Raw genomic sequence first — 18,868 nt, forward strand, 5'->3', positions numbered from 1 at the left:
TTGACTATTAAAAAAAGCAATTACAAACTAATAATTTTATTAACCATAAAAAAATTATGTGTTGGATGCAAAAAATGGAGAAAATTCAAGAATATCATCTTAAATTTTTAATTACAAATAAATATAAAAATGATGCAAAAAAAATATCACAATAATTATTTAATTTTTTGTCTAATACTTAAGTTAATTAAAAATAATAATTCAAAAAATTATGTACTGTCTATTGAACATAAAATAAAATTTTTAATATCTATCAACTACTTGTAATGTCATATACTATTTATATTGTACTTTTGTCGCAAATTAAACAGACCCAAACAAGTGATGTATTTATAATACACTCATTTATTATTAGGTGAATTTTCAAAGGTACAAATTAAAAAATAAATAAATAAAAACCATATTTTTATTTATAATACACTCATTTATGTTCAAGATTCAGTATATTATTATTGGTAATAATAATAATAATAATAATAATAATAATAATAATAATTCACTATATACCCATTATACCCTTGTGTCTGTCTCTCTCTAGATTCTCCAAGAAGCACACTCTTTTCCTTTTTTACCCCTAGTTCTTTCTCACCACTATAAAAGCCCTTTTACCCACCCACCAAACTCCTTATCTCACACTCAATCATCAGCCATTTTCCAATTTTTCAGAGAGAAAGAAGAAGAAAAGCGGAGAAAAAAGAGGTAATAAAGTTGAGATTTTTGCGTTTTTTGTGTGAAGATGTGTGGAGGAGCTATCATATCGGATTTTATACCGCCGGCGAGGTCCCGGCGGCTGATCGCTGAGTATCTGTGGCCGGATCTCAAGAAGGGAGGTGGATCTTATGGGACGAAGAAGAAGCAGCATCATCGGAGGGTGGATGTCAAAGACGATGACTTTGAGGCTGATTTTAGGGAGTTCAATGATGATCCCGAGGAGTCTGAGGATGAAGCAGAGGTCGTTGACGTCAAGCCCTTCGCTTTCGCTCCGAAAGCCCCTTTATCTCGAGGTAATCAGCTGTGAAAGGTGAAAAGTTTCTGAGTTTTTGTTAGTTTTTTTCTTTTCTTTTCTTTTCTTTTTTTACTCAGTGATATTTTGCTGTTGTTCTGGATCATGGATTGCCTTTTTTTTTATTGTCTGAGTTTTTGGTAGCTTGTTTTAGGGTTTTTTGTGGAAGAAGTTCCTTTTTCTAGATTTTTTCCTTGGGTTTTCTTCAATGTATAGAATGGTAGGGTTTGAGTGCTTTGTATTTGAATTTGATATAAAAATATGATTTTTAGGTTATTTTGCCCATTTGAATTTTTTGTTTAGATTTATTAGTTGAAAAGATGAAGGAAAAGGTAGATGTTTGTTTCTGTGGATCTTGACTTTTCTTTCACTCTCCTTTGTTTTTTCCCCCATCTACTTGTTTAGTTGCTAGTTGTTAAAGCTTCCTTGTTATAAGATGTGATTTTTCTTAATCCTTTATTCTAATACCATAGGTTTTTGTAAATGAACTTCATTTTTATTTCTTTGTTGAAGTACATGGGTTGTAGAAATGGATAATCACTTTCTTCTATTGATTTTTTTTTCCTTGATATATTGTTTTGTTTGTTCTATTTGGAAAATTTTTAATTATGAGTTTGAGTAGAACTGATTGAAAAAAGAGGTGATTCTTTGCTTTGTTCATGAGTTTGAACTTTGTGTTTTGTTCTTGTATAAAAATCCTTTATTTCCCTATTCCTATTTTTCCTAATGAATACTCGGAAGAAGATTGCTGTGGAGGGCCTCAATTGATAACATCTTTGCTCTTTTTTGTGACTTAATGTAAGCACGAAGCCATATTCTTTCGTCTGTTAGTGATCTGGTGGATTATGGACATTTTTCATGTATTCCTTGCAAATGTATTTTCTAGTCTCTTTGTTCCTCTTTAATTTTTAAGGCCTTATATTTGTCTAAATCAATGAAATATAACACTGCTGTAGTTTCAGATCATTTTGATTGCAGTCTCCATTGTTATAGATTGCCAAACAGTTAAAGTTCTTTGTTTTGTTTAACAACAAACGTAGAAATTGCTTGTTTATTATTGATCACAATATGTCACTTCTTTTGATATAGGTTCTAATTATCTGGATATTCATTGGTTGAAGGTTAGAAAGATGTTTAGTTAACACTTGGATGATGATCTAGCTATGATCATCATGTTTGCATTGCAAGTTGTTATTCCATGTTCATCAATTTATTTTCCAATTCATGCTATTATGAAAATATCAATGTTGACTTTTGGTTTGCTTTGAATGCAGAAGACTCTGTTACTCCAAAGCATGAAGATTTCTCCAGTTCATTGGATAATTCTTCCAAGAGGAAGAGAAAGAATCAGTACAGAGGAATCCGGCAACGTCCTTGGGGAAAGTGGGCAGCTGAAATCAGAGATCCTCGCAAAGGTGTCCGAGTGTGGCTTGGGACATTCAATACTGCTGAAGAAGCTGCAAGAGCTTATGATGCTGAAGCCCGTAGAATTCGGGGTAAGAAGGCCAAACTGAACTTCCCTGAAGAACCATCTCGAGCTACTCAGAAGCGCATTCAAATGCCAATTTCCTCAAGAACACCCAAGCCAACTGTTCCTGAAAAATCTAGCCCCAGTCAATCCACCACTAACTTGGATGAGCCTGATCCAGATTACTACTCTGCTTTTGGTTTTCTGGAAGAGAAGGAGCCCCCAACCCTTGAATACCAAACTCCCTTTTCACCGATGAAGCCTCTGGTGCCTTCTGATGGAGTTGCTGTAAATTTCCACTCTGATCAGGGAAGCAACACTCTTGATTGCTCAGACTACGGGTTCGAATTCGACTCTAAGAATCCTGAGATAACATCAATGATTACTCCCACTATAGCTGAAGGTGTGGAAACTAATTTCTCGGAAGGTGGCTCACCACAGAAGAAACTGAAGAACAATGCCGGGGAGGCAGTCTCAGCTGAAGAGAACACGGCAATGAAACTTTCTGAGGAACTGTCTGCTTTTGAATCATATATGAAGTTCCTCCAGATTCCGTATCTCGAAGGGAGCTCAGATGAATCTATAGACTCCCTCTTTGGTGGTGAATTGACTCAGGATGCCGGTAATGAAGTGGACCTATGGACCTTTGATGACCTGCCAATGGTGGGCAACTCTTTCTAAGAGACTTCTGATGTGGTTACCAGTTTATCTGTAGATATCTACATGAGTGTAAGCGTGTTCATGTTCTCGCATTGTCACCATTATTGATTATTGTTAATTTTCTCTTACTGAATCAAAATTTTGCTTTCAGGAGTGAATAAAGGCGGAGGATTTGGAGACACCTGAATTGTTGCCTAGCTGTTATTGTGCTTAGAGCTTGTGGAACTTTGGTTATAGGGGTTTATGTTTTAGGTCCCATATTTAAGTTTATATACTGTTGTAATGTTGTGTTCTTTGTTCCAATACTCAGACATCAGACTTGTTGTACTATGTTTGTGCTATTTTGTTTCTCAAACTGATCAAACATTGCCCATGCGTTTTTTGTGCAGGATACTTGGCCTTTTGGGCATGTTTTCTGCTGTGTATGAACTGCTCTTTTTTATAAGCGGTATTTTTATTCAATTCATCACTTTCTTATCAGCTACCAATTCATCTGAGATATATATCACATAAATTGGTTATGAGATTTTTTTATTTTATTTTATTTGATAAAATTGACAAATCACTCATTTCAATCATGGATTTACCAGAGGGGAGTCATTTCTCAATCTCATTTGGCAAAAAAAAAAAAAGTTATTGTCATCCTTCTAATGGTGTTAGGAGATATTTTATTTTTCAATATAACTTTTACAGTGCAGGGCAGTTCTATATAATTTTGTGTGTGGTTGTAACTAAGAAGTATTCAATTTAATTAATAAAATTGAAATTGAAAAAAAGGAAATTCATTTCAAATTGATTTTGACATTGAAAGGTTCAATGAATTTTTTTGCCATGAGACAGATGTAGTCAAATATTTCATTGTCTAATGTTGAAATTTATTATTATTATTTTTATTTTTGGGTTGAAGAAGCCAAAAGAAAACTCAGTCCACCATTTTCTTTTTTATTCAAAAAAAGAAAAAAAGTTGTGTGCTAAGGACCTCCTTTTAAGGAGGTGGTGAAATTTAAGCATTATCCAGAGAGTCATAAAAAAGCGGCGGCTTTTAATGTTTTCCTGATAAATTTTTTTTTCTCAAAGATGAGGGGTTAGACTGTTAAAAAATACAGGAGCGTGGACAAATCTTAACAGAGTAAATGGAGATAAGATCTGTACACTCATGGCGCTAAGACCACTCATATACAATCACTACTCACATTTCTAATAAGACCTGACTACTAATAATCACTTTGGTCGTTTATCAGAGAGAAACAAGTGAAGGAAGGGTCTCATGCTATCTTATCCATTCTGCTGGGTATACAGATGTCTCCAGCTTTCTCTAAGTCTTCTTTAATCCAACTTGTCTTTCATTTTTATTTCCTATACAACTAGGCATTTATTCAACCCAAGTTACCCAACTCACTGGTAATCCAATTTTACAAGCAAGAGTCAGAAATTGATAAAGAAAGATACCCCACCAGAGATTGAATCCAAAACAAATTGCACCTTTGAAAAAGGCCCACCACTTTGTTCAGTGCAAGCTGCAATGAAAATTTGATCTTCTTAAATTTACACATAACAAGTCACTGCAAGAGTAATTTGAACTTTATTGGAGTGATATGTACAATAGAGGTATGAAATTAAGGTCTATATACAGATTAGACTATGATTAAGTGGAGGACTGAAACAATGAACTGAATATAAAGGTATGTGCTGTAGAAACTGATATCACAGTACTTGGATTCAGAAGAATGTGGAACAGAGATAGCTCAATATCTTCTTAGATTTGAGTAGAGCTCGTCTAGAGAGGTGTACAAAGGTTCAGCAGCTTTAGGCCTCTCTACTGTGCCCAGAAGAATGTCGGTAGTCGTCAGGTAAGGATCACCGTAAAACCGTAGATTGGAATCCATCCTTGTTGCTACGATGTTGCCTTCCAGTGAAACTCCGATGAAAGCCCCTGTTACAATTTTCCACCATGAGCAAAGAACATGAATACGTAGTGATAGATGTAAACAACAAGGGGCTAAGTGAAGCTGTTGCTTGGCTTTTTAATCATTTGTTGATACCCTATCAAGGCTAAGTGTATGCAGCTGCATTGGCATATATGCATGAAGTGTTTCATTTATAGGGAAATTTCATATAAACATTGTTGTATGGTGTCATTATGCTTTAAACTTGTCTAAATGCACTGAGAAGCACATATGAAAGATGCAGAAGATGAGAAGAAAAAGAGAAAGAACAACGTAACCTTTGCTGCAACTGTAAGTATAACACAAGCCAGAGCCTCTATCACCAGATCGGAGATCTGCTTCAAAAACTCTACCGACAGGTCCTGCCGCTGCACTCAACCCAGCGCCAAGGGAGAAATGCATGCGGCTACAGAATGCCTTCACGGCTTTAGAACCATAAAGCACAATGATAAAATCCGTTAGCTCAGCCCCAACCTGTTCAAATGGGTGTTAAACAAGGCATTGCAAATCATCAAATATTATCCAAAAGAAATTGCAAATAAGTATTGACAATAGAATTTGGTGGCACGTTCCATTAAGCAGCTTATGAGATGAAAATAAACAGCCGCTCTCATTTTGCTTTTAAACAGCATAATATGCAGCTATATCAGATTCTCCAATGTTTAACCTTATTATATCAACAATGGCAATAACACTTGTTCTGATGATGTGCCAAGAGGTTCAAATTTTTAACAAAAATCTCACAGACCAGTCAATAAAACAAAAAAAATGACTCATCTTTTTCTTCAATTAAAGTAACCTGTGAACTTTTCATGATACCATTAAAAACCAAGTTTAAAATTTCCTACCTGTGCACCCCATCCCAAACCAACAGACAATATGGCCGATGGTGCAGACCATGAACCATCTGATCTTCGAGAAACAACCAAACCAGTGCCAAGTTTGTATGTGAGAAGTGCCCCAACTTTAGCAACAGTAAGGATGGCAAGTCCACTAGCACCTTTTAGAACAGCATAAGGAATAGTTCTCTCAGGGTTTAACCTAGCAACCTGCATAATGAATATACAGAAAATAGAATAAAATAAAATGATATAATTTGAAGGCATCTGGACCTTTAAAATTTTTTAAGCATATGAAGTTTGCAAGAGGCATGAACATAATGTCATGCAAACAATCATAACACACAAAAAAGAAAATAGACATGCAAAATAGTGCACCTGACAGTAACTTCTTAAAGTGTTGGAGGCCTTGTATATCTCATGTTCCATTGACAGACCAACAGGTAAGTTTAGCCAACCTCTTGAGCAAGTCCAATCTGTAACATCATGTTTTGCTGTCTGCATTGCGTTACTGATTGAGTTAATCAAAATGCCTTGCAAAGGATCAAGCCTGTCATAACAGGCATCACAAACCCTTTGAGGATCACGTTGCCGGAATTTAATTGGCATCAAACATCTCCCTTTTGTGCACACTCTGCAGAAAATACCCCCACAAAATCGACAATGATGTCTTCCACGAGTAAGGGCTTTGAAAGGAGAATTGCATTGCATGCAGGTAGTGGAAGAACTGTCTGGCAACCATTCAGGAGGATCAGCTTCAAGTATCTCTTTATATGCATTATAATTGATGGCTTCTGCCTCAAGCAGAGGTGGTGCACTAGGAATGTAAACTGATGGATGCAAGAAACTATCCTCATTTGTTCCAGGTCCAAGAAATGATATATCTGAGCTAGTCTGCTGCAATCGAGTATCTACGGAAGCTTTATTCTTCCCAGTCAGAATTGCCAAAATCCCACCCATTACATTCTTTAAGTTCACTTCAGGCTGAGGCCTTGTCTTTGCATAAGTATAGGGATCCTTTTCTGAATCATACCCACCAAGAAACTCCGGATCCATTGACGACTGGTATAAATGATTCTGTCCAAATGGACCTGACCCAGATGAGAAAGAAATATTCCCAGGGAAGAGAACTGGTCTCAAGCTCTCATCGTAGTTACTTGCTTTATTAACACTAGAGAGTGAAGAATAAGAAACCACTGCATTCGATTTCTCCATAAGAACCAATCACCACTTTATCATTAACAATAGCTCAACCTGAAGGTTAAAACAAAATAACTTCTCAGATATGACGAAATCCTAAGTCGCCCATCACATCCATTACAACATGAAAGGATATATGCGTGCATTGTAGCAGAACAAAATTATTTTCCCTACCAACTCAAATATTTACTCCAGGGGCACTCATTATTAGTTAACTCACTGATCACTACTACAAAAGCCCAAACTCTAAAACTGATTGCACAATATATATTAATATATACATAAATGGTATTATGCCCTATTCTTTCACAGTATCCTCCAACCAAAACATTAAACGGGCAGGTATCACCATGAGCAAATTCAAGGATCAAGTGTGACTATGCAAGACCAAATTGAAGACATTCACAAACTTCTAGACGATCAATCATCTCCCTTGACATCAACCATGTGTTCATATTCCTTACATTCAAAACAAACACACAATCCAATCTCAAATCAATTTCTTTGTCATTAGTTTCTAGGTCTCTGGCATGAATTCACAAAGGCAATTACAAACAGTTCCTAAGCACATCAGACCTTATAAACTGAAAACTTAATAGTTTCAATAATCTCAGCCAATTACACAGCCAATAATCAGCATTAAATTTCACCTTCATCACGAAAAAAAAACAACAACCCACTCGATATTCATTATTTGTTTCACAATCCAATCCATGAATAAATCTAATCTACAATATGAACCACAATCTACACCAAATAAAAACACAAAAATCAAGGCTCCATTCAAGAGATCTTCTCATAAAGCCAAAAAAAAATTCTAGCACAATATCAATAAAAATCGATCTATAGAAACAATTTCAATACCAGAAACCAGAATCACGGCAACATCAAAATCAATCGGGGAAGAGAAATCAACGTGATGCGTATTAGATATCAAAAGAGAGGCTTACCAGATGGATCAAATTAGGGCTTCACAGAGAAAGAGGTGAAAAAGGGGGAAATTTTAGGGCTTTTTGGACGGGACTTTGTTTTGCGGGGAAGGGACGAAAGCGCGAGAGAGATCCAAACACGCCGACTAAAACTCTTTTATAGTTATTTTCAAATTTTCATAAAAAGCCCCTAAAATTTTTAGAATTAGCAACAAGACCCTCGATTTCAAACCCTTTACCTAAATTTGTCCTTAAAATACGAATTTTTTAATTAATTCGAGTCCATTCAAGTAAGTTTTATTAATTACGTAATAAATGACGAAATATATATTTAATTAATTTAATATATGACTATAATTTTGTTACATTAGCTTAAATTTATGTTGCATGTCTAATATTTATAGTAAATTTATTATATATTAGTTTCAAATATTGATAAGTGAAAAAAATATATTTAAGTATTTACTGTATATATTTTTAAAAACATCTTTTTTTAGATGAGGTATATTAAATCAAACATGTGCTTTTATCTTATCGGCTTCAAAAATAATAAAATAATTCAGAATTTTCAAATAATCTTTTTTTGTTGTTATTTCTTAGAATGCCTTAAGATAACTGATATATATATGTTTGATAACTCTAATTACTATCCCTTAATTCAATAAAAATTTGAGAAGGGAACCGACTAACTTAATATTTCCCATAATTTTAATCTTTTCCAACAAGTTGAGATATTTTATAATTATACAAAAATCTTCAATGCATTATAGTATTATTTTCATACAAACATAATGGGTATTGAACAACATATTAAATCCTTAATGACGATCCACTAACTTTATTTTCACATTCAAGAAGGCAATGCATGATATTATCCATTCATGAGTAAAATTTCACAAAATTGGAAGTCATCAACTAACAATAAATCACATAATAGATCCAAAACAAGTGAATGCTACAGATGATGTTATACAAATGGAACATCTATTGCTTCACTTTCAAAATCCTGTGAACTGTTCTTGGAAGGAGACACTCCAAATCTTCCATATTGTTGTAAATTCAAATCCTGCCATCAGAATGCCCAACTCAGCATAAATGAGATAATAGATTGATGAACAAAATGTACCTATTTGAACAATCAAGAATATTCACATCCCTCTTACATGTTTGATTCACATGAAAGTAGAAACAACTCGATAAAATTTAGATTGTGTCAAAAGTTCTTGAATTTTTTATGCCAAGTTCAACATAGTTATTCCCTGTGATCACCTGGGACATGTGAATATAAGATCTATCTTTCATCACCTATTTCAGTCATTAACTTCCAAGTATAGCAGTAGTATGTAAAGATAGACAATTAAGTTCCAATTTAGCAGACAAAGGTTTATATCATAGAGGACTGCAGTAACCAACAAGTGACAATAGTATTTGTGTTAAAAAAAAACGATATTAAGGAGAAACATTAATGGCTGGACATCGATGAATATAAATCTCTGTAATTATAGAAGGGTATAACTCATCCATATACAACAGGCATGCGAGGAACATGCCAGTTGGAAATACGATGATGCCTGCCATGTAATTTGCAGTGAGCAACTTAAAAACAAATAGCCAGCATTTCTTTTTCTGAATTCAGGTGAAGAAGACATAAATGGATTAGCAAATGGTATAAATTAAAAAGAACAACTAACCATTGACTAACAGGAAATCCTCACATCTTCCGTCCTCCATGTAGCTAGAGCTTTTGTTCAATATATCCAAAATCTTTAGGCGGCCACACCTGAACATCAACAATGTCAAAAACTGCTTACTATGAAACTTTTATTTTCTTAGACAAGCATACAATGAAATGTCATCTGGTGAAAAATGATCATGAAAACGTACCAATTTATGGAATTTACAAAGTTTTCATCATCCACCAATATTGTTAGCAAAGCAACAAATGGAACCGACTCAACAACAGGCGGTTTAGCTTCAAAGATAATGAAGAACATTCTCAGTCTTCTTTAACTACACAGCCCCAAGACTGCGTTGCAATAATGAAGAACATTCTCATCCTAGGAATGCTTCCATATTCTTACATATTCTGCTTTTTTGGCCTTGGTATACCCTCCCCCAACAATTCAATCCAAAAAGAATGCAAACTATGATACTGATGACAGCTTAAAGGGCTGTCCACAAATAAAATGCTCATTGTGATTATCGACATCAAGGCACACCTTAAACCCTAATCCCAATGATAATCAGCACAACCATTTTTCCCTGTCACCACTATGCTCAGGCGTAAATATTCAACAAAATAAAAATGAAAGCCAACAGCAGCTTTAAATCACCCAATATAATCAAAACATACTCCTTCAATGGTCTGACTGATGTTTTGCTAAATTTTTAAACATATATCTCAATCTACATAAATCATGGGAATAATCAAACAGCACCTTCAACAATCACCTCAGAATGATCAACACTATCATTAAGAACAAAGAAATAATACATACAACTCAAACAAGATGCAGTAAAATCAGCACAAAGAATCCCACCAAGAACAATCACAAATTCCTAATCCCTCACCTTGCAGAAGGCCCTTCCATGGATGAGTCCATATGGGACTGGCCCGAACTGCCTCGAATCCCTCGATTCATAAACGTTATCCCCTTGCACCCACACATGCCCCTTCGGCACCTGCAAAAATCCCCAAAAAAAAAAAACTATCAAAACTCACTCAAAAAATCACAAGTTCCAATTTTTCATAGAATCAAACAATCTCAAACCCTAGACTCACAAGAACAGTTTTCGGCCGAGTGATCCCCGCGAGCAGGGTCTCTCTCGAACGTCACCGAATCCCCTTCAAGCCCCGTAACACGCTTAGTCACAATCTTCAGAGGATTCTCAGGAGATCTCAATAGGACGACATCGCCGACGTCAATGGTCCCCGATCGCACAGAGATGCGTTCGACGGCCACAACGTCACCAGAGACATTGATGGCTGGAAGCATGCTAGGGCCACGGACAAGGGCGATGCTGCAGACATAGTTGTTGAAGACGTGGACAGCGCACGCAGCCTTGCATACAAGCATGAAGCGCGCCGCAGCATCAGAGGCGATCATCCGCCATGGGATTCCGGCGAAGCGGCGGCCAGTGCCACTCCCCCACGCCATTGCTAAGAGCTCGAAGCTTTGTTCAATCTTGAGGAAGGGCACTAACATAAAAGAAGACAATTTTGGACTTTTTGCATATATAACCTCGTGAATATTTTTTTTAAACTAAAATGTAATTAACATAGATGAACTACAATAATTTTATATAAATAATTCATATAGGTTAAATGTTTAAAATAAATATTTTATATTTTAAGGAAAAACAAAAAATGACAAGATTTTTCAAAATGTTTTATTTTATTTGAACCAGAATAAGTTATGCTTATTCTGGTTTAACTATATGAATTTATCTTGTGTTTAATGTTTCATGGTGGATGCCTAAAGCTTGATCATATAATTATGATTTTTTTATTATTATTATTATTTATTTTTTTAATGCCATAACATGGAAATTAAGCATTCAGACAACTTCTAAAATTCAGCTTGAGATTTTTTTTATGGCATAACATGGAAATTAAAGCATTCAGACAACTTCTGAAGTCTAACTTGGAAAAGAAAGAAAGTCTCACAACAACAAACACTCAGAGGAGGATGAAACTCTCACTCCTCAAACTCTCAAGCTTACATAACAAAACCAAACTACTAATTGCCTCCATTAAGAATTTGATCAGCATCAACAGCTAAAGGCACTGATTTTGCCTGCAAATGCAGATTGAATAGTAAGAATTAGCAATTGGTTGCAGCAATTAGACAAAATTACAGAGTTCTTCAAGCTTCAAAACTCACCAAATTGCGATATTTCAGAGCATAGAACATCTCCAGATATCGCTTGGTTTCGCGCCTGTCGAGATTAGAAACATACTTCCAGAATCCATAAACAGCAGATAAAGTCATCAACCTTTCCGAGTAAAGCTTCCAAGTGTACCTAAACATTGTTTTCACAATATGCATAAGAAACCATCGGTGGCAGACCGAACAAAGTTTTAAGGGGAAGTGAAAGGATTTGACAATTAATTACTTGTCATAGATTCGCTTAAGCCCGCCTTGTGAAATTATGTCCCAGTAAGTAGGATCTTCCTTGCTTTTTTCGAAAAAGTTCACAAGAGTTTCAGCAGCTTTGTCACCCTGATAAGGATCGATATGGAAGCCGGAAACACCGTCCACTATGATCTCCGCAGGCCCTCCATGAGCCGTCGCAAATGTAGGAAGACCGCAGGTCATGGCTTCGATAACAGTCAAGCCGAAAGCCTCATACAAGGCAGGCTAAACAGAACACCAAAATGACAACACTTTAGTATAATGTGTACTAGTATTTGATACTGTTGAGATATGATGCATTTATACCTGAACAAAAACCCCCTTGGAATCACAAATGCAGCGGTAGAGCTCTCCGTTCCTAACACGGTTCATTTGTGCAGAAATCCAGCGAATATGGCCTTTCAATTTGTACTCCTCTATGTACTTGTACATCTTCTTCATCTCGGCCTGCTCCTCAAGGTCCTTGGATTCTTTACCGTGGTCTCCACCCACTACCACAAGGTTGGCAAGCTCTCTAAGACGGGCATTCTTGCCATAGAACTCAACAAGTCCAGTGATGTTCTTTACTCGATCTAGTCTTGCCATGGAAAATATGATGGGCTTGCTTCGGTCCTTCAGAACAAACCTGCAAGAACATCAAAAGTTTAGAGAAACAATAAGACAATAAGATCTAAAAGCAATTGTTTCAACTCACTTGTGCAGCGAGTTCTCAACAGGACTGTAAATCAGCTCGTCTATTTCAGGATGAAAAGCAGTAAGCCGGTTGTGGTGTTCAGTATAAGGGAAGTAAATCGACATATCAGCACCAGGGGAAACGATGTTGAACTTAGGATCAAAGACATCAATTCCATGGACCACGCGGTACAGACCAGGAAGAGTGAAGGCAGTATGAGATTCGTATTGTCCCACGGTGTCCTTGCTGCAAACAATATAACAGAGCATGTTATTCATTTAAAGGTTTTTCAGGTCATTGTATTAAAGAAAATGTTGAACAATACCTTCCCGCGATCTCTTGGAATGTACTGGTAATGATGAAATCGGCGTGGTTCATGGCGATCAAATCAGCAGTGAATTGAGAAGAGAAATGGTACTGTTTCTCAAACTTCTTCCAGTAAATATCAGAATTTGGGTACTTTGTTTTCTCCAAGGCATGAGCAATGGTACACTGTGTGCAATTAGAAGAAAACTAAAATACGAAGTATGAACGAATACTCCCACAGAAAATGGATTCAGAAGAGAACCTGAGTGACTCCCAATTTATGTGCCAGCAGAGATGCAACTAGATTTCCATCACTGTAGTTTCCGATGACCAAGTCCGGGTTTGCCTGCAGTTCTCCAGCCAACTCATTTGCAACATCCTATCAGGAAAAAAAAAACAGAAAAATCAGATATGGCTATATATGTTTCTATAAATTGTTGAAGTAAAAAGAAAAGGATGAAGTGAAGATGTACATCAGCATAAGTCTCCAAATAAGGCCACACTTCAAAACGAGATATCCACTTCCTAAGAATCCCCTTTTCGGTCCTGAATGGAACACGAAGAATATGAGTGTGCTCTGTTCCAAGGACCTTCTCAAGTCTCTGACCACAGGTAGTTCCTACAGCATCCGGCAGCAACCTAGTCACCTGTGACAGACAAGCAAACAGCCGAAACGAGCTCAATTTAAGTTCCTACAACATTCAAGAGTTTAAAGTTAGCTTACAATCAGAATTCTAGGAGTAATGTCAAGGCCTTGTTGCTTTATCCTAAGAAGCATCTCATTCTCCAATGCACGAACTTGATCCAAGATGTAAACGATCTGCAGATATAGTATAACCATGAATACATTAATGTATAACATTTGATTGAAAAAATCTCTAATTCATTAAATTTGATAGCTTACTTGACCACCGGTGTCAGGATACCCCAAGACGTTAGCTTGAGCAAAGTAACCATGCGGAGAAAGGATGGCAACATTGAACACCATAGGAATTATGCTGAGGAACTTCTCCAAAGTGCATGGATCAGGTGCTTCAAGAAGATCAAGGAGGAGATGAACATTCTCATGAACACGTGCAGCGGTGTCACCCCATCCCTTCTCCAGACCAAGTTCTTGAAATCTAAACATCGATCACACAGGCATGTTAATTTCAACAACTTAAACAAAGCAAGTGAAATTTGGTTACCTGTGTGTGAATTCGGAGTATGGTGTATCCTTTGGGATGCTCAGCAGATATTCCTCTGCCTTCCTCAGTGATGCCTGGAGTGCATTTAAGCTTAGAATTCGATCGTTCAGCATCATAGACTGTGCCAAATCATCAACAGTGAGTTTGCATGCAGCTTCGGTAAAGATTATAAATATGGAATTCTAAACACTTACTGTCCCCTTGTAGTTATGAGCTCGCAGGAAATTAAGCAAAGGATACAGGCTTTCCTTGTCCTGGAACAGTTTTGATGAAAGATGACGATTAAGGAACTGCACACCATTACCGATCGATTTCGACAAGGAAGGGCGAGGAAAGGAGGCATTGAATGGCTCAAAATCAAGTTCCAACACAAAGTTGCTACGAATTCTGCAAGACAAGGAAAACATATTATTCAGTACTAATATGCGGTATTTTTAGAATTACTTACACCTACCCATCCTCCACAAGATCCTCCTTAAACTGCAGGTATTCAGGCACAGTCAAGTCCTCAACAGCAAGTTCATTAACATTCACTCTAACATATTCCCAAACTCCCGGCCTTGGGCGAATAGCAAGAGCAACCCATGGAGGGATAACGATCGCTTCCTGCTCCATATCCAGAGATTAGCATATAAAATATAATCTGCAAGTTTATATATTACATGCTCTCACCTGCGCAGCGTTGATAACATCTTCAAAGATACCATCCTTGAGTGCCTCTCTGTCAGCAGGGGATATCACAGCTTTGTACTCAGCTTGCAACTGATGTGGCAGTAGCATTCCTTTTCCTTGATTAACAAACCTGCAAATATAGAATTTCCGATCAGATCATGCCTCAATAATTTAGAATAAATTTTATGATGATTATAGAACTATAGGTATTAATTGACAGAAAAAAGAGATTGATAAAAGAATTGAGACCTTGAGAAGACGGCCACCAATTCATTCCGATGAGCAGAGAGGTTATCGACCAAACGTTCGCGAACGCTGTGGACATGAGACAATGCAGGTTCCGCCATGACTTCTTCTCTTCTTCAAAGATCACACTGTCAAACAAAGAACAAGAAACATGTTCAAGGGAAATATGAAAATCATCAGATCAGCATGCTAAAATTTTATTTCTCATTGGAAATAATAGCAGATTAACATAAAAATTTCATAGTAAACCTACTCAAATTTATCAAAATTCAGCTGCGCAGAAATCAGAGAACGATAGGAATAAAATGCTGTAAAAAGAAACAAACCCAAAATAAGATCAGAAACTGCTTTTTCAAAAAAGATCAGAATCTGCAAGCCATAAATATTTTCCAAATTCTACATATGAAAATAAGTGCTGATCAATCCACCAAAAAAACTATTCCAATATGAAGCACATGATCTTTTCTTATAAAAACACACCAACTGAGAAATTCCTCACAAATTCAGGAAAAAAAAACATAAGAACAACAAACTAGACACACAGAAAAAAGGGATTTCTTCAAAAGAAGAGGAAATTTTAGCACAGAACTCAAGCAATGCAGGAACCAAAACTTCAAAAACAAAGATCTAAAGATGAAAAACAAATAGAAGAAGATTGCTTGAAAAAATCATCTTAGAAAACAGAAAAATACACAGAGAAAAACTGAAAATTTTCTCACAGATTAAAACGAAACACAAAGCTAACAGATTAAAAATCATCTTAGAAAACATAAAAACACAGAGAAAAACTGATAATTTTCTCACAAATTAAAAAGAAACATAAAGCTAACAGATTAAAAACTCTGAAGAAAAAAAAAAGGAACAGAACAGAGATTTCTCAGAAAGAAGGGAAATTGTGCTCACAGATTAAACAAAGAACTTCATATCGGATAAAAAATTACCAAACACACACCTAGAACTTCTCCAAAGAACTCAATCAGCAATGCATGAACCAGAACTACAAAATCAAAGAACTAAAAAAGAAGTAAGCTTTTCTGAGGAACTTGCAGAAAGAAAACATCTCTAGCCCTGAATTTATATCAATGGAGGTTCACAAGGAAGCTATGTCATCTACACAACGAGATAAACACCAAGTACAAATGAAAACACAGCACTGACAGCCATGGAAAGAGTGGCGTTACCCAAGACACCGACCTAAGAAGAAAACAACAACCAGCTGTTGTTCAGCAATACTTCTCAAGAGAAAAATAAACATTTATCACCAAAAAAAGAAAAAAAAAAATTGGTACTTTTGCATGGATATGGCTGAGATAGTGAACACAAGTGTCAAGAAACCAAACAAGTGGAAAACGAGCATTAAAAAATTCGACTTGTGTTCTATAAACTAGAGAACAAAACCCATGTGTCTAAGCAATACCAGATAAACATCACACTATCTGAAACTGAGAAAAGCAATATATATATATATATATATATATATGCAATAGAATAACAACAGCAAAATGAGAACTTGTACATCATTTTCACTAAAATAACAGTAAAAGAACCTGATTCTTGGACAAAAAGAGCCGCTTTTTTCACACTTACCCTAAAACAAAAGGAAAGGTGAGAGAGAGCTAAAAGAGGAAGGAGAACCAAACCAGAATCAAAAGGAACGGATGGAAGGCAAAGAGAACTAATGAAGACAATGAAGAATGGGAACTCTGAGAACCTTGTTTATATAGAGAAGGAAAAAAGTCACAAATTTAGCTTTTGTGAGTGGATGACACAAATGGCAGGCGAGGAAGAAGCAAAGATAGACATCATTTTCTCTTTGAAATTGATTGCCTTCCTCTTTCTCTTTCTTGGACTCAAATCACTCACTGTTCTTGCCAAAAAGTCTAGAAACCATACACAATTTGAGATCTTTTTTATATGAAACTCATCAAAATCTTAGCTTTTAGTATTGTTAATTTCTTTTCAATGAAATTCTCAAATTCCTATGGGGAAAAAAAGAGAGAATTTTGGTTTTTCTCATTGTGACAAGGACCAAATAATATGAACTATAATTCACTGTTTTTATCAATAAATGGGCTTTATTTGTTATATATAAATATATATATATATTAATTAATTAATTAATTAATATTTAATAATTGCTTTTGTTGAAAGGGATGAATAGGAAAATGCGCCACGTGTTTGGCACGTGCCAATCTCCCGATTTTGTCCACGAGTCGGCGAGTTGAATTTAATATCGTTGAAAAATATGAATTGAATATTTTATTTATATATATATATATATCACAATAAATTTAGTGATGACGATGCTAAAAGTTTTCAGTGAATGAGTCACCAATTGACTCATCAATGTTTGTTTCTAATTTTGATGTATTTGTTTAAAGTGCATTGAAAGACCACAGAAAATGCATACGATGTAACTCTTTAAAACTTCAGGAAATAAAAAGAAAAAAAAATTGGAATTTCCCTTCCTCACTTATTATCTCAAATGCATTTTAAAAAATAAAAATTTTAAAATTACATGTATCAGAGTTTGATTCTCTTTTTCTTCAAAACAAATAATTATTTATATTTTTCAAAAAAACCATGTATCACCATTTATCTAATATATGATAAATTTAATTTATATAATTAAAAAAGTTTTGGGAAAAAAATAATATAAACATCAAAGCATTACTTAATTAAGATTTAATTTTTTAAATTTTTCTACTATGTGTTGAGCTAAAAAAACCATAGTTGTATCGATACAAGACTGTTTGAATAGAAAAATAAAATTTAAAAAACTATCTTGCATTTAAGATTTAATTTTTGATTGTTGTTTCAAAGGGATGGAAATAACAATAATTTTGTGAATAGAGGCATTTTAAATATACAATTTAAATCTAAAATAATATTAGATATTTTGGATTTTAATTTTTTTGAACTATTAGTTATTTTGAGTGAAAATAACAATAATTTTGTTAAGAGATATTTTTCATGTAAAACCAAATCCAATGAAAATATCAAACATTTAGGATTTAATTTTTTAAATGATCTATTATTATGAGAAAAATAAAAATAACTTTATAAAAAAATTAAAAACAAAATCAAATCTAAAAAAATCAGTCATCTAGGATATAATGTTTTGATAAGAAATAACCACAACTTTGTCGATAAAGACAATTTAAAAAAACAAACTTTTAAACATATGTTGTTCTCAGTAAAGACAATGATAGATTTGCCGATGAAGACAATTTATATACCAAAATCAAATCCAAAAAAGTAACTGAAGTTTTGTCGGATGAAGATAATTTAGTTTCTCAACCTCTATTATCCTGAAAAAAATAACTAACATTTTGTCGGTATAAGACCATTTCGATACAAAAAAACAAAATCTAAAATATCATTATACATTTAAAATTCAGCCTATTTATTCAACAATAATTTTGAAAATATAATCTAAAAACATCAAGTAAAAATCAAATCTAAAATAACTATAACTTTATTGAGGCATTGTTGATGCAAAAATATGATTAAAAAACAAAATTAGGTGTACCAAATATTATCGTCTTTTAGGTTTTTTTCATCCATGCAATTCTTATCCTACCGTGTGTTAACATTCCATGG

The 18,868-nt window shown here is 35.0% G+C and overlaps 4 protein-coding genes across 10 annotated transcripts; 1 reads left to right on the forward strand and 3 right to left on the reverse strand.

Annotated features, from left to right (window-relative positions):
• The first annotated feature begins 621 nt into the window (after positions 1 to 621).
• LOC120282303 (ethylene-responsive transcription factor 1-like) lies at positions 622 to 3,597 on the forward strand. Of its 2 annotated transcripts, none has more exons than XM_039289083.1 (3): positions 622 to 1,004; positions 2,278 to 3,200; positions 3,283 to 3,597. In XM_039289083.1, the coding sequence occupies exons 1-2, from the start codon at positions 737 to 739 to the stop codon at positions 3,150 to 3,152; spliced, it is 1,143 nt and encodes a 380-aa protein (XP_039145017.1). In that variant the 5' UTR covers positions 622 to 736; the 3' UTR covers positions 3,153 to 3,200; positions 3,283 to 3,597. The 2 variants fall into 2 exon arrangements, with proteins under 2 accessions (XP_039145017.1, XP_039145018.1); XM_039289084.1 differs by having other exon boundaries at positions 2,281 to 3,200.
• Positions 3,598 to 4,341: 744 nt separating this feature from the next.
• Positions 4,342 to 8,177, reverse strand: LOC120282449. Of its 2 annotated transcripts, XM_039289269.1 has the most exons (6): positions 8,067 to 8,177; positions 6,295 to 7,170; positions 5,926 to 6,126; positions 5,356 to 5,551; positions 4,845 to 5,064; positions 4,342 to 4,648 (listed from the first exon to the last, which is right to left on the reverse strand). In XM_039289269.1, exons 2-5 carry the CDS (start codon positions 7,129 to 7,131, stop codon positions 4,877 to 4,879), a joined length of 1,422 nt encoding a protein of 473 aa, XP_039145203.1. In that variant the 5' UTR covers positions 7,132 to 7,170; positions 8,067 to 8,177; the 3' UTR covers positions 4,342 to 4,648; positions 4,845 to 4,876. The 2 variants fall into 2 exon arrangements, with proteins under 2 accessions (XP_039145203.1, XP_039145202.1); XM_039289268.1 differs by lacking the exon at positions 4,342 to 4,648 and having other exon boundaries at positions 4,657 to 5,064.
• Positions 8,178 to 8,900: 723 nt separating this feature from the next.
• Positions 8,901 to 11,238, reverse strand: LOC120281798 (mitochondrial inner membrane protease subunit 1-like). Its single transcript, XM_039288490.1, is given in 5 exon segments — positions 8,901 to 9,111; positions 9,737 to 9,825; positions 10,617 to 10,727; positions 10,828 to 10,839; positions 10,841 to 11,238. Coding segments are annotated over 4 exon segments (531 nt in total). The 5' UTR covers positions 11,204 to 11,238; the 3' UTR covers positions 8,901 to 9,111; positions 9,737 to 9,780.
• Positions 11,239 to 11,612: 374 nt separating this feature from the next.
• Positions 11,613 to 16,976, reverse strand: LOC120282077 (sucrose synthase 2-like). Of its 5 annotated transcripts, none has more exons than XM_039288811.1 (16): positions 16,853 to 16,976; positions 15,269 to 15,393; positions 15,020 to 15,149; positions 14,802 to 14,953; positions 14,542 to 14,734; positions 14,348 to 14,466; positions 14,065 to 14,281; positions 13,885 to 13,980; positions 13,634 to 13,807; positions 13,423 to 13,539; positions 13,180 to 13,346; positions 12,876 to 13,100; positions 12,488 to 12,806; positions 12,162 to 12,406; positions 11,930 to 12,068; positions 11,613 to 11,842 (listed from the first exon to the last, which is right to left on the reverse strand). In XM_039288811.1, exons 2-16 carry the CDS (start codon positions 15,364 to 15,366, stop codon positions 11,786 to 11,788), a joined length of 2,448 nt encoding a protein of 815 aa, XP_039144745.1. In that variant the 5' UTR covers positions 15,367 to 15,393; positions 16,853 to 16,976; the 3' UTR covers positions 11,613 to 11,785. The 5 variants fall into 5 exon arrangements, with proteins under 5 accessions (XP_039144745.1, XP_039144744.1, XP_039144741.1 ...); XM_039288810.1 differs by having other exon boundaries at positions 16,813 to 16,966; XM_039288807.1 differs by lacking the exon at positions 16,853 to 16,976 and adding an exon at positions 16,207 to 16,435.
• Between the last annotated feature and the right edge of the window lie 1,892 nt (positions 16,977 to 18,868).

The sequence above is a fragment of the Dioscorea cayenensis genome, chromosome 18 (assembly GCF_009730915.1).
Source record: "Dioscorea cayenensis subsp. rotundata cultivar TDr96_F1 chromosome 18, TDr96_F1_v2_PseudoChromosome.rev07_lg8_w22 25.fasta, whole genome shotgun sequence".
Classification (NCBI taxonomy): domain Eukaryota; kingdom Viridiplantae; phylum Streptophyta; class Magnoliopsida; order Dioscoreales; family Dioscoreaceae; genus Dioscorea; species Dioscorea cayenensis.